This window comes from Miscanthus floridulus, chromosome 4, assembly GCF_019320115.1.
Source record: "Miscanthus floridulus cultivar M001 chromosome 4, ASM1932011v1, whole genome shotgun sequence".
NCBI lineage: Eukaryota > Viridiplantae > Streptophyta > Magnoliopsida > Poales > Poaceae > Miscanthus > Miscanthus floridulus.
This window is the reverse complement of record NC_089583.1, coordinates 1,538,656-1,550,340: the sequence shown is the minus strand read 5'-3', so window position 1 is coordinate 1,550,340 and position 11,685 is coordinate 1,538,656. Positions and strand designations below refer to the sequence as shown.

Sequence of the window (11,685 nt, the reverse complement as noted above, 5' to 3'; positions counted from 1 at the left end):
CGCTTTTTCTCGCTTTCTCCCTAGGCTCGCTCTCCTCTCCTCTTCTTCCAGGCACTCGCTGCTCTGACAATGGATCGACAGAGGCAGTGCTAATACGGGCAAGGTAAGACAAGGAGGGACGAGAGTCCTCGGGTATTTATGCAGGGAGGAGGCGAAACGAACGGGCGATGAAATCGGGGAGGTTTTTCCCCGTCCAGCGCGGTTAACCATGAGCCAATTTCGGCGGCCCATGCGCCCACGTCTCCCGCATTAAATGCAAGGACAGTTACGTCCCGTCCATCACGTCACGCTCGGCCACTATGGCAGCAGGCGTCGTTTCGCCTCCCCATGAAACCGCCTCAAAAGGCGCGCCACCCATTGCCGAGCTAATAGGGGAGATATTCCCCGTGGCCTGTTCCTTTCATAGGAAGGAACCGGGCTTTAAGCCTATTACAATCTAGGGGTTCGAAGGCTGGACCCCAAAGGGTTTTGACAGCCGCCCCAGGATAATAGAGTTAGGGGCGACTGCGGGCGAGCCTATACGGGGTCGAGGCCCAAGCGAGCGAAACGCTTGGGATGCCCAAAGTCGTGTCCGAGACCGGCAGGAAAGTATCCGAATGGGATCCCACCGTAGGGAGGTACCGAGCCACCGAGGCCCAACGAACGGCCTCAGCACCCACTAAAGAAATCCTCTGGTACTCTTGGAGTGTGTCTCTAGACTGCTAGCCGTCCCCTAACGAACAGGGTTCGAGCCTCCACTCGGACTACCCGATAACAGCTCACCGGAAGTGCCACCGCTCGTGCCCATCGAGGGTAGCGAGGCACATTCCACCCCTCCTTTCGAGCGAAAAGGAAGCGCGAGGGTCGCATAAAAAGTCAGGGGAACCCCCGACGGCCTTCTCGCCCTATGCAGAGGCTAGGGGGCTCCTCCTGCAAATATGCCGAGACCCCATGACCCGGGCTCGCGCCCAAAGGGGCCTCGGCAAACAAACCCTCACGCGCGAGGGGCGTATAAAAAGTCAGGAGAACTCCCGACGGCCCTCTCACGCAGAGGCTAGGGGCTCTTCCTGCAACCTTGCCGAGACCAGAATGGGCTCGGCAAACTAACCCTCCGTCCGAACGAAAAGGACATGTGAAGATCAGATGAAAGGGCTAGAACACCCAAGACGAAGACAAACAGTCCAAAACCGCGCTAGAGGTTTCGCTACAAACACGATAAAGGGCACCGAGCCCGTTACGGTCCAGGGGTTTCGACAGCCACCCTAGGGCAACAGAGTTAGGGACGACATCGGGGCAAGCCTACGAATGGCCCAGGCCCAAGCGAACGGTCGCTCGGGGTGTCCTAAGTCGTGTCCGAGACCGGCGAGGAAGTATCCGAATGAGATCCCACCGTAGGGAGGCACCGAGCCACCGAGGCCCGCGAACGGCCTTGGCACCCACTAGAGAAACCCCCTGGTACTCTTGGAGTGCGTCTCTGGACCACTAGCCATCCCCTAGCGAATGGGGCTCGGGCCTCCACTCGGACTACCCGCTAATAGCTCACCGGAAGTGTCCATGCTCGTGCTCATCGAGGGTAGCCTGGCATATTCCACCCCTCCTTCCGAGCGAAAGGAAGCGTGAGGATCATACCCAAAGTCAGGGGACCCCTGACAAACCTCTCGCTTCGTGCGGAGGCTAGAGGGCTTTTTCTTGCAGCCTCGCCGAGACCCCCGCAACCCGAAGTTGCGCTTGGGGGCTCGGCAAATGCAACAAGAACTACTCGTTCAGACGCAAAAATGAAGAAAGCCCCTGGAGGAGTAACTCCACTCCTCCAGGGGCTCGGGGGCTACACCCGACGGGTGCGCTCGCGCGCACCCACCGGAACCTCAAAAAACAAACCGCAATTCCTACAGGGCAGGTATAAAACAAGCTTCGGCAAGCCCTCAGGGGGAGTGCACGTACTCCCCCTGAGGCTCGGGGGCTACTGTTGGGTATCTTAGAACGGGGTACCCCAAGCAAACATCGAAAGGGTCGCTAAAGTCCCATCTAACAAATAAAAACTAGAAGGCAAGTCGTGGGCCCCTCACGAGCCACGACCGAGCCCACTGGGTCCTTTTCCTCCTCGCCTCGAGCCTCGAGCAGGAGGTCTCGGCATCCTGACGCAAACTCCGCTTCGCCCGAGGCTCCCCGGAGAAGGCCTCAGCAGGGAACGCCGTTTTCGCCTCGCCCGAGGCTCTCCATAGAAGGCCTCGGCAGGAGGTGCATTCTCTGTGTCGCGCGAGGCCTCTCGCGTGAGGCCTCGGCAAGGAGCCTGATCTCCGTCTCGCACGAGGCCTCATTCTCCGTACCGCTCGAGGCCGGCTCATCCATAGCCCGTCGCCCCCGCCTCAGTCGACCCCCCCCCCCCCCCCGACAGCGCGTCACGTCTCATTAATACTTTCAACCACTCCCACAATCTTAGCCGGACAGTGGCTCAACGCCACAGAATGGCCGACGCGATCCGAGGTCACATCAGCGCCATACCGGCCGGGACAGGGCATGGCGGGGATTACGGGCCACTGTGTCATAACACTGTGTCCACGATCAGCGCCATACCGGCTGGGACAGGGTACGACGGGGATTACCGGCCACTGTGTCCTAACGCTGTACCCACGATCAGCCGCTCGCACAAGGCCTCGGCACTGTACACCAGGGCCTCGGCGATCTTGGGGTTCATGCCCGCCGAGACCCCCCACCGCAGTGCAAGCCTCGGCACCGACCAAGTCTTGGCCTCGCGCACAGTCTGTCCACAGTGGTTTGCACGTTCGCTGCCACGTCCGCTCCGAGGCATTCTCGGGGCTCCCACGACGCACAGGATCTGATGGGACAACCACGCCGCCCCAGTGCTCCAAGGACGGACCACTCCTACGACCACGCCGCCATAGGAACAGGCCACAGGGCTCGGACGTGCCACCCCTATTGGCACGACGCCGCATAGTAATACATGTACGGTCCTTGTCCTCCCTTCAACTATAAAAGGAGAGGACTTGGGCCACTTAGAGGGGAGAGACTGGGGAACACACGCGCACATATTCCAGCCGCTTGAGAGCAACGTCTCAGACGGCCCACACGACACCCGGCTGAGACCTGCGACTAGTTCCTTCTCTCCCTTAGCTTGTAACCCCCTACTACGAGCACTTCGGTGCAAGGAATACAAGTTCAATCTCTCAGACTGGACGTAGGGCACCGATTGTCCGAACCAGTATAAATCTTATGTCTCTTTACATCACCATCCGGGATCGGGAGCACGCAGAACAAATTCACTAGTCGGTTGAGGACCCCCCGGTCCGAAACACCGACACTTCCCTACTTGGTAGTCTCAGGATTACTTGGGTTGATTGTAACCATTTAAACTCTACTTCTTCTTAATAAAAAATTTATCACAAGGACACGATCGAGAAAAAAATAATTTTCTCTAGAGAGAGAAGGAGTGGGTGAACAAAAGGTTCAGTTTTGTTTGAAGCTCTAGATATTCTGGGGTCCAATACTCCTATTATAATTTATCCCACTTTTTTGACAGAATATACTTTATCCCACTTATAAAAACGATATTTAGAATGTTTTCAAAACTTTCAGAGACACTACTAAGTTTCAAATGTTTGATTTAAAGAAAATCGTTGGTCGTGTCGACGCGCCGATATCACCTAAAACCACTCTAAAAACGAGTAGATGAGGAAAATGAAGAGCTTTTACACACGAGTATTGAAAAGGTGAATGGTTTTGTAGCTGACGGTTGAGAGTTGGACTCAAAAAAGGATTGCAAAATGGATCAGGGTTAAGAGTTGGACAGACACTTGCTCGTAAGTCGTAACTATAATCTATTTGAGCTTCTATGTGAGTCATTACTCCCTTTGGCTTTGGAGCGACACAGGGTAGCCGTCCAATAATGCAAATAGAGTGCCAAATTAGGAATGGTGTCCAAATTTATATACCACTTAACCTTTTTCCTATAAAAGTTTATTTTGCGCATATAATTATCCGGAAGATAAATCAACTTGTTATGGATTTTAAAGAAAAGGTTCATTTAAGTTTAAAGTCCTATTTTTCTTCATCACACTAATAAATAAATAAATTATTTAGACATTTTTCAAAACTTTCAAGCAACTAGTAAAATCCAAATTTTTATTTAGAGAAACGGCTGGCAATGTTACACGTTAAAATGACACTAAAAAACTGTAAATTTGAGTGAATGTCAAAGCTCAAAAGGTGAATGGCTTTTACAGCTTAGGGTTGAAACATGAATGGTTTTGCAGTTGAGGAATGGAAAACTAGAAGGCCTTGTATGGATATGCATGTATCTATTTCAATCCACATGTGTCGGAGTGGATTGGCATGGAATTTAGTTTAATTCCACTCAAATCCACTTCAACACATGTGGATTGAGACAAATACATGCACATCCAAACAAGGCCGAAAGTGGAATCAGCGAATAATTATCCAGAGCATATGGATTTCAGGATCATCAACATTGTAAACAAAAAGGTTCGTTCATTTAAGTTTAGAGTCCTACTTTTCTTCATCTCATTAATAATAAATGCATAGATTATTTAGACATTTTTCTAAACTTTCAAACAACTAGTAAATTCCAAATATTTATTTAGAGAAAGGGCTGGCCTTGTTACACGTTAAAATGAAACCTAAAAACTGTAATCTGGGGTGAAGGGCTTTTACAGCTTGTCGGTGCATGGCCCATGCATAATCTACTTACTAATAATTTGCTAAGAGTTTAAGGCCCGTTGGCCGCTTCAGGCACTGAGCACAAACGTAACAAGGTCGCGAGCCCAGTAAAGCCCAATAGAAGAGAGCAGCCCAATTTCCTAGGTGCATTGGTGGCAACTGCAAACGGCAAACCTCATCCGAACGGAAGGGTGTCAAAACGGCCGGCAGCCGCTTTCTTCCTTTTCCCCTTTTTTCTGAAATCTGATGATGCCGTCGCCCGTCGCCGGTCGCCCGCTCTATCCACACTTCATAGCCCCTCACTCCCTCCCCACTCCCCAGAGTCGTCCGTCCCCATGGCCACTTATCTCAACGCACCGCCGGCAGCTACCACCACGGCCGCAAGCTACTGCCATGCCTTCTCCGGCGGCAGCCTCCGCCTGCTCCGGCCAAGCCGACCCACGCTGCACGTGACGTGCCAAGCCTCCTCATCCTCCTCCCAGCAGCAGCCGTCCCCGTCCAGGAGGTCAGCCTGCGTGGGCCTCGGCCTCAGCTTCGCGTGCGCCGTCCTGCTCCGCCCACGTGCCGTCGCCGCCACAACTGACGCCGGCGACGAGGAGCCGGCCAACAACGGCTGGTGGCTCACCGAGTTCCCCTTGCCCACGCCAAAGATCGTCAACAGTAAGCCGTCCTAGCTGCTTCACCAGCTCACTTGTTGCAGACCGACGATTGTTCATTCAGTATTCAGTAAACACAGGCACAAGCACTGACGAGCTTCTGAACCATTGGCAAAACTTTCTTCTCTCTGTTGCAGAGGAGATCAACAACGCCGACACAGGGACGCGTTCCTTCCTGAAGAACGGCATCTACATGGCGGACATCGGCCCCAGCTTCGCGGCGCACGCGTACCGGCTGCGCAGCACGGCCTTCGACCTGCTGGCGCTGGAGGACCTGCTCGGCAAGGACGCCTCCAACTACGTCAACAAGTACCTCCGCCTCAAGTCCACCTTCATGTACTACGACTTCGACAAGCTCATCTCCGCCGCCGACGACAAGCCCCCCTTCGTCGACCTCGCCAACCGCCTCTTCGACAGCTTCGAGACGCTCCAGGAGGCCGTCACCGCCAAGGACGACGACAGGATCAGCGGCCGCTACGCCGAGACCAAGGTCATCCTCCAGGAGCTCATGGCGAAGATGGCCTAGCAAAACCATGCCAGGATTCATTCATATATATGATGATGTATAAATAAATACTCCTATCTTGGTAGTATCTGTCTACAGGCAGAATTCACAGAGCAGGAAATATAATTATCATGCCACCGCTGAGTCTCAGCTCAGCAGCCTGTGCCTGTCGGACAGCGAGACAGTTGTTTACATAAACGCCCAGCCCAGACCAGCTCAGAGGCATTGGCACTTGGCAACACCAAATCAGGACTAAGAATGAAAGCAAAAAGAAAATGGAAGAAACACATGCCAACATACAAATCAGATCAGGTTTGATCAAATCAGATCCTAATAAGATTAAATAGACCAGCACACCACTGCCAGCCGTTAGCGCAATCAACAAGGCCACAAACCAAATAAATTGGCAACTCACACCACCTCCAAACAACGGATGCAAATGATCGGTTGCATCACCAAATCAACACAACATACACTGCCACACAGCCCACAGGCAGATGGAACCTGCCAATCCACAGGCAAACAGACTTCGTCATAGTTCGTCATTGAGAGCTCCGCGTCTGGGTTTGGCGCCGGGGGATCCCGATCTCGCAGGAGTTCACCCTTGCAGCAAACCGGAGCGAGCAAAGAGACTCCCCAGTCGAGGATACTTCAGGAGAAAGATTCACAAACATCAGCGTCTTGGAGTCCCCTCCGAGACACGGCTGTGTTGGAAAGGGGGCAAAAGAATCAGTTAAGACTTGATACATTTAAAGAAGCCAATGGATTGGAACAAGAGTGCCAGTTACTGAGGAAAAGGTTATACCTGGAGCAGATATGTCAGTTTTGAGTTCCTGAACGGAACATGTTCCTCCTTCTTTGCAATCGAGAAGATGACGTCACTTAAGCATGACAAGCTTTTGTTGATAGCCTATGTCGGAACAAAACCATGCTTATTCGTTATTACAGAATATATATAAGCTAAAACACAAACAATGCTAAGGAACAAGATGGCAAATTACCAGAGTCTCTTTCAGCCGATCACCAGTGGCACCACTTTTGTTCAGACGCTCACTGCCTGCTAGATCTATAAGATTGAGCACTCCTTGCACTTGTTGATCCGTTCCCTGAAAAGAAAAATGGTCAGTTATAGACAAAAAGACAACATGCCAATCAATTTTACATGTGAATAAGAATATACCTCATTTACACCGAATATCCGAAGAGTGAAAACACAGTGACTTCTGGATGATTCCTCATTCATTTGTGTTCTCCCAACTGATCTGAAAACAAAATGAATAAATAACTGTTTTAGGTCCAATGCACCAGAACCGACTCATCCTGCAGCACTCAATTCTCAAATGTAGAACTCAAAAAGAAGTTTGAGAACACAATTACAGTGATACTATCGAAACTTGAGGATATTACCATACAGGTTTAAGAAAATTAGCATCTGTACTGAAAAGACAAACTAGTATAGGAGTACACAGTGAAGTAGATAGTGAAGAACTTAAACCTGAGCTGATTATCTTCAGCATCCAGATTTACTTTTTTGCTTAAGAAAATATCAATTGGTACCATGTTTTTTTTCATATTTGAGAGTTGATCATAACCATATAATGGGTATCATCAAACAAGTGACATGCCTGAAGTTTAAATACAAAAAATGATCCAATGAATACTAAAGTCTCGTCATGATGACAGTCAGCGGAGTATAATGTAGTGACTTCTTTACATAGCTACATCATATAACACATCTTCTGCCAAAAAATTATGGCACACAAATGAACACTCATGATCAGTAGAATTTTCCTATTATATACTCTTATGACCAAATACTTAATGCTGAAACTTTGAAAATAAAGAAGTGTATAACCTGCTCTGAGCAGCCCGCCTGAGGAGAGAAGAAACTTCGTTGATACTAGTTACGTCAACGACCGTAAGGTCCGACACATTTGTGTTACCATTGGCATCATGCTTGATACTGTACTTTGAAGGACCACCATCCTGAGCAGCTATGCGATTCGTCACAAGCAAGTCGCGTATGGTCTCATTGTAAATCTCCAACATTGAGGCCTGAAAGTTTAAAATACACCATGATAACAGTTACAGAAAACTTGTTCACTGGTTAGTTCAATTAAATAAGTAAATTACCAAAAACACACCTGCATCTTATATCTCCAACCCTGTGAGTTAAGTGCCTGGCTAGCTTGAAAAATCTGCTCCAGAGATCGTGGTATCATTCCTTTTTGATCTTCTAACTCAGGATTGCCCATCATTGTATATGTTTTACCGGAACCAGTTTGCCCGTAAGCAAATATGCAAACCTAAATGATTTACCATTTTTTAGTTGCATTCTAAGAAAACTAGATAATGGAAAAACAAACCAAAAAACATTTTTTTTCTAGAGTTAGTAAAGGTAATCTCAGTTATAGCCATCCAAATACTGTACCTTATAGCCATCTAGGGCACTTTGGACGAGTTGAGATATTTCTATGAACACGTGTTCTTGTGATGCCGAATGATCAAATACTTTATCAAAAGTAAATGAATATCCTTGTGCTGAAATAATAAGAAATGCAATTATGTCACAATCAATATTCTAAATACTCTATATCGAAGTCTAAAACTACAAAAATGAATGTAAACATGACTCTTACCATTATGTAACAACTCAATGCCTCGGCCTAAGTTTTCTCCACTCTTTGGATATGAGACCGCTCCTGATTCATTTGGCAGCAAAGGCCTTACTCTACAAAATACCCTGATGTTTCCCTTCAACTCCTGCAAAGAAACAAATTCAGGAACAGCCAAATAGAATATATGTATATATACTGGATCTTTGAGACCTTAAGAGAATTCCTTACAAGAATTGTGTTATGTAACTTTTTCCGTAACTTCTCTCCATCCAGAATTGTTTGCTCAGCCTCTTCAAGGCGCGACAGAGCACTCTCCAACATTTTCTTCATGTTCTCATACTCAGTCATGGTTTCTGAGGCCGTCATATCAGACCTCTGTACAGTTAAGAGAAGGTTCAAGGTATTAAACATCTATGCAATATTTTTCCTACAGTGTGACACTTGATACAGTAAGAAACATATAGATAAACTTGTGCCTACTGAGATATAACACAACATCATTATATTTAATGATTAATGAAGAAATAGGCATGTACACACCTTTGACTTTTCATTGGCAGCTGCAAGCTTAATTTCCAATGTCTCTATCATCTTTCTTTGGGATGAACATGTTTCCTATTTCATTGAAAACGTGTTAGCCAGTTTCAATTATCTAGATAATGATCGAATTATCTAGACACATAGTCATACCTCAAGGGCAGAGGTTTTTGCCATGGCACTGTCTAACTCAATGACAGTTTTTCCAGTCATTTCTTTGTATGTTCCAATATCAGCCAGCAAAGAATCTACTTGAGCAGATTTAGTGTCACGTTCCTCCCTTACATGCTGAAGCTCCATTCTAAGACTTTCAACTTCCTTCAATAAATCGGTCTTTTGCTTTGCAGCTTCATTTTGCAAAGACTAGAAAGACAACAGCATAATCAAGACATCAGGATAATTCTCTATAAACAAATCCAATAAAGAAGCGTGGACAAACAAAGGGCATACTGAAAGATGTAACAGAGATCTTACCTTTACCATGTCTAGTTGCATTTTTACCGAGTTAGCATGATCTTTCAGACCATTCATTGTCTCGACCATAGTATTCTTCTCCTTTTGCAGCTTTGCTATTGTTTCAGCATTCTTTGTTGCATCTGCTTGGAGGTTGCTATTGTATTGCTGCAAGCTTGTGTTATATTCTTGAAGCCTCTTATTTGTGTCCTGAAGCATCTTAATCTAAGGATAACAACGAGCATGCAAAACATAAACAGTAGCAAATGAGGATTGCATGGTTGATAAATAATAATTCAAAGGAGTTTTTTTATGGAAGGGGAGATTCACAAAAGGCGTTAGCTTATACCTGGTCATTGAGGCGTTTGTCCTCCAACTTTGCCCTGTTCAGATCTTCTAAAAGTCCATTGCGCAAAGATTCCACACCCATCCTTGCTTCCCTTTCATCTCTTAGAGACCTCAGGGCATCCTGCATTTTTAATGAAACTGAGAGTGACACAAGAGTAATAAGATGATATTAAGCCGGAAGCACAAGTCACCCACCATTTTTTCGGCCTCCACTATCTTCAGAGCCTCTTGTAGAGATGCACATTGTTTTTGAAGTTCCGTGCATATTGATTTTGTTTCTTCAATAGTATTCTCCAAGTCAGCCACTATATGAAGCAATAAAAAATTCAGTCAGAAAATGTAGAAGAAAGGAAGTATCCATGATGCGATAATTTCAAAAGGTTGGTACCTATCTCAGAATGTTGTTTGTGTGTCGCCTCAAGCTGACCATTGATCCTCTCGATTTCAGCAAGATTTGCGTCTTCCCTCTCAAGAAGCCATCTGATACAGGCTCGAACCTTCTTGATGTATTCCATCATCTGCTCGCTCTTCCCCTGGGCAACCAGGGAAACCGAATCACCAAAGGCAGGACGTCATTATAAATAAAATGGTGAAGTCAGACCTAAAATATCAGATGTCAAAACATTGCAAAGGTCCTAGGAGCTAGTTTCAGTGGAATCACCGTCAGTACCGTGGGCAGAAACTTATCATTTTTTATGTTTAAATTAAACATCTCTGTTTTTACAGGTTGGAACCTTTATTTTCTTCTTCCAAAATACAGTTTGTTATCCAATTCACTGATGCTTACTTGTCGAAAGGAATAGTGAATGGCCTTAAGTTACCGGTGCATTTTTCTGTAGTTTCAGTAGTCCAAAAACACTGCTGATACGCTAAGCAGCTCACAGCACACATGAGAACAGTGTGTCAGAGCAGGCAAGTTACTAGTACAGTCAACTAAGGGGGCCATGCAGGTTATTAACAGGCGACAAGTGAAACAAATGTACAGAAAGTTGACGCATCTATCACCTAGCGTCAGAATTGAACTGGAAGAATGAGCATACGCCTGAAATTAACACAGCCAGTTCACATGAGCGCAGGCAGAGGAACACGCGAGCAGCTATTTGTCTTTTTTTTTCTTCAAAAAATGGCATCTATACAATCTATCGAGTTTGAATCGAGACATCCACTAGTATGCTCACTGGAGGCTACACAGGAACAAACGACGGTAAGGTACTAAAGGAAGCACAACATCCAGGGACGGGAGGAGCAACAAACCTTGTAGTCCATCTTGTTCTTCCCCTTCATCTTCTCGTTGAGGAGGGCTTCGACGTCCTCCCTGCCCGCGAACACCATGGGCTCCTCCGGCGGTGCGGTGGCGAGTGGCTGCCTCCCCGTCCCGGCGGCGGTGCGCTGGCGCTTCCCGGGCTGCGCGTCCGCGGGGTTGTTCTCCTTGTGGTGCAGCACCCCCGGGCGCACCCCTCGCGCGGACATGGCGGGCGGATCTAGGGTTTGAGGAGCGGGGGTGAGCGGTGGAGGTGGAGGCGCCTCTCGATTCGGATGGAACAATTGGAAAGGGGGGAAAGAATGGGAGCGCAGCGCAACGGAGCCGATGGGGGAGAGGGAGATTTGAAATCGTTCGAATTTTGGTAGGACCCACCGGGAGGCGCTCCCCGAAGTTGGGCTGGGCCTGCCGTTGGTGTGGTGCGCTACGCCAGTTCAGCCCAGTTTATTTATTACGGAGGCCCATGACGCGGCGGATTGGGTGGGCCCGCTCTTTCTACAGTTTGCAGCGTTGTTGATAGAGATTGTCAGCAAAGTAATGGTTTTTCTTTTGTTATATGTATCTCTTTTCCCCTCCTAAATCAAGTTGTTGTTTTTTTGAAACTTTAAATCAAATTGTTTTACTTTAGTTAGT

The 11,685-nt window shown here is 47.6% G+C and overlaps 2 protein-coding genes across 3 annotated transcripts; one reads left to right on the top strand and one right to left on the bottom strand.

Moving 5' to 3' along the window:
* Positions 1 to 4,936: 4,936 nt before the first annotated feature.
* On the top strand, positions 4,937 to 5,972 carry LOC136549289 (photosynthetic NDH subunit of lumenal location 3, chloroplastic-like). The gene is made up of 2 exons (XM_066540529.1): positions 4,937 to 5,334; positions 5,468 to 5,972. The coding sequence occupies exons 1-2, from the start codon at positions 5,010 to 5,012 to the stop codon at positions 5,854 to 5,856; spliced, it is 714 nt and encodes a 237-aa protein (XP_066396626.1). The 5' UTR covers positions 4,937 to 5,009; the 3' UTR covers positions 5,857 to 5,972.
* A 48-nt stretch (positions 5,973 to 6,020) lies between these two features.
* LOC136549288 (kinesin-like protein KIN-14N) lies at positions 6,021 to 11,350 on the bottom strand. 2 transcript variants are annotated; one of them, XM_066540527.1, is made up of 16 exons: positions 11,046 to 11,350; positions 10,180 to 10,324; positions 9,987 to 10,096; positions 9,793 to 9,912; positions 9,465 to 9,668; positions 9,144 to 9,353; positions 8,994 to 9,068; positions 8,682 to 8,828; positions 8,475 to 8,598; positions 8,267 to 8,376; positions 7,980 to 8,141; positions 7,691 to 7,890; positions 7,016 to 7,097; positions 6,837 to 6,941; positions 6,641 to 6,745; positions 6,021 to 6,539 (listed from the first exon to the last, which is right to left on the bottom strand). In XM_066540527.1, exons 1-16 carry the CDS (start codon positions 11,259 to 11,261, stop codon positions 6,378 to 6,380), a joined length of 2,277 nt encoding a protein of 758 aa, XP_066396624.1. In that variant the 5' UTR covers positions 11,262 to 11,350; the 3' UTR covers positions 6,021 to 6,377. The 2 variants fall into 2 exon arrangements, with proteins under 2 accessions (XP_066396624.1, XP_066396625.1); XM_066540528.1 differs by having other exon boundaries at positions 7,980 to 8,033.
* Between the last annotated feature and the right edge of the window lie 335 nt (positions 11,351 to 11,685).

What these genes read in the sequence shown, in the direction of transcription:
- LOC136549289 (XM_066540529.1), top strand. Translation starts at nt 5,010, where the DNA reads ATGGCCACTTATCTCAACGCACCGCCGGCAGCTACCACCACGGCCGCA. An exon ending in CACGCCAAAGATCGTCAACA is followed by an intron (nt 5,335 to 5,467) that starts GTAAGCCGTCCT and finishes TCTCTGTTGCAG; the next exon opens with AGGAGATCAACAACGCCGAC.
- LOC136549288 (XM_066540527.1), bottom strand. Translation starts at nt 11,261, where the DNA reads ATGTCCGCGCGAGGGGTGCGCCCGGGGGTGCTGCACCACAAGGAGAAC. An exon ending in GTGCCCTAGATGGCTATAAG is followed by an intron (nt 8,142 to 8,266) that starts GTACAGTATTTG and finishes TAAATCATTTAG; the next exon opens with GTTTGCATATTTGCTTACGG. An exon ending in GGATATTCGGTGTAAATGAG is followed by an intron (nt 6,942 to 7,015) that starts GTATATTCTTAT and finishes TTTTCTTTTCAG; the next exon opens with GGAACGGATCAACAAGTGCA.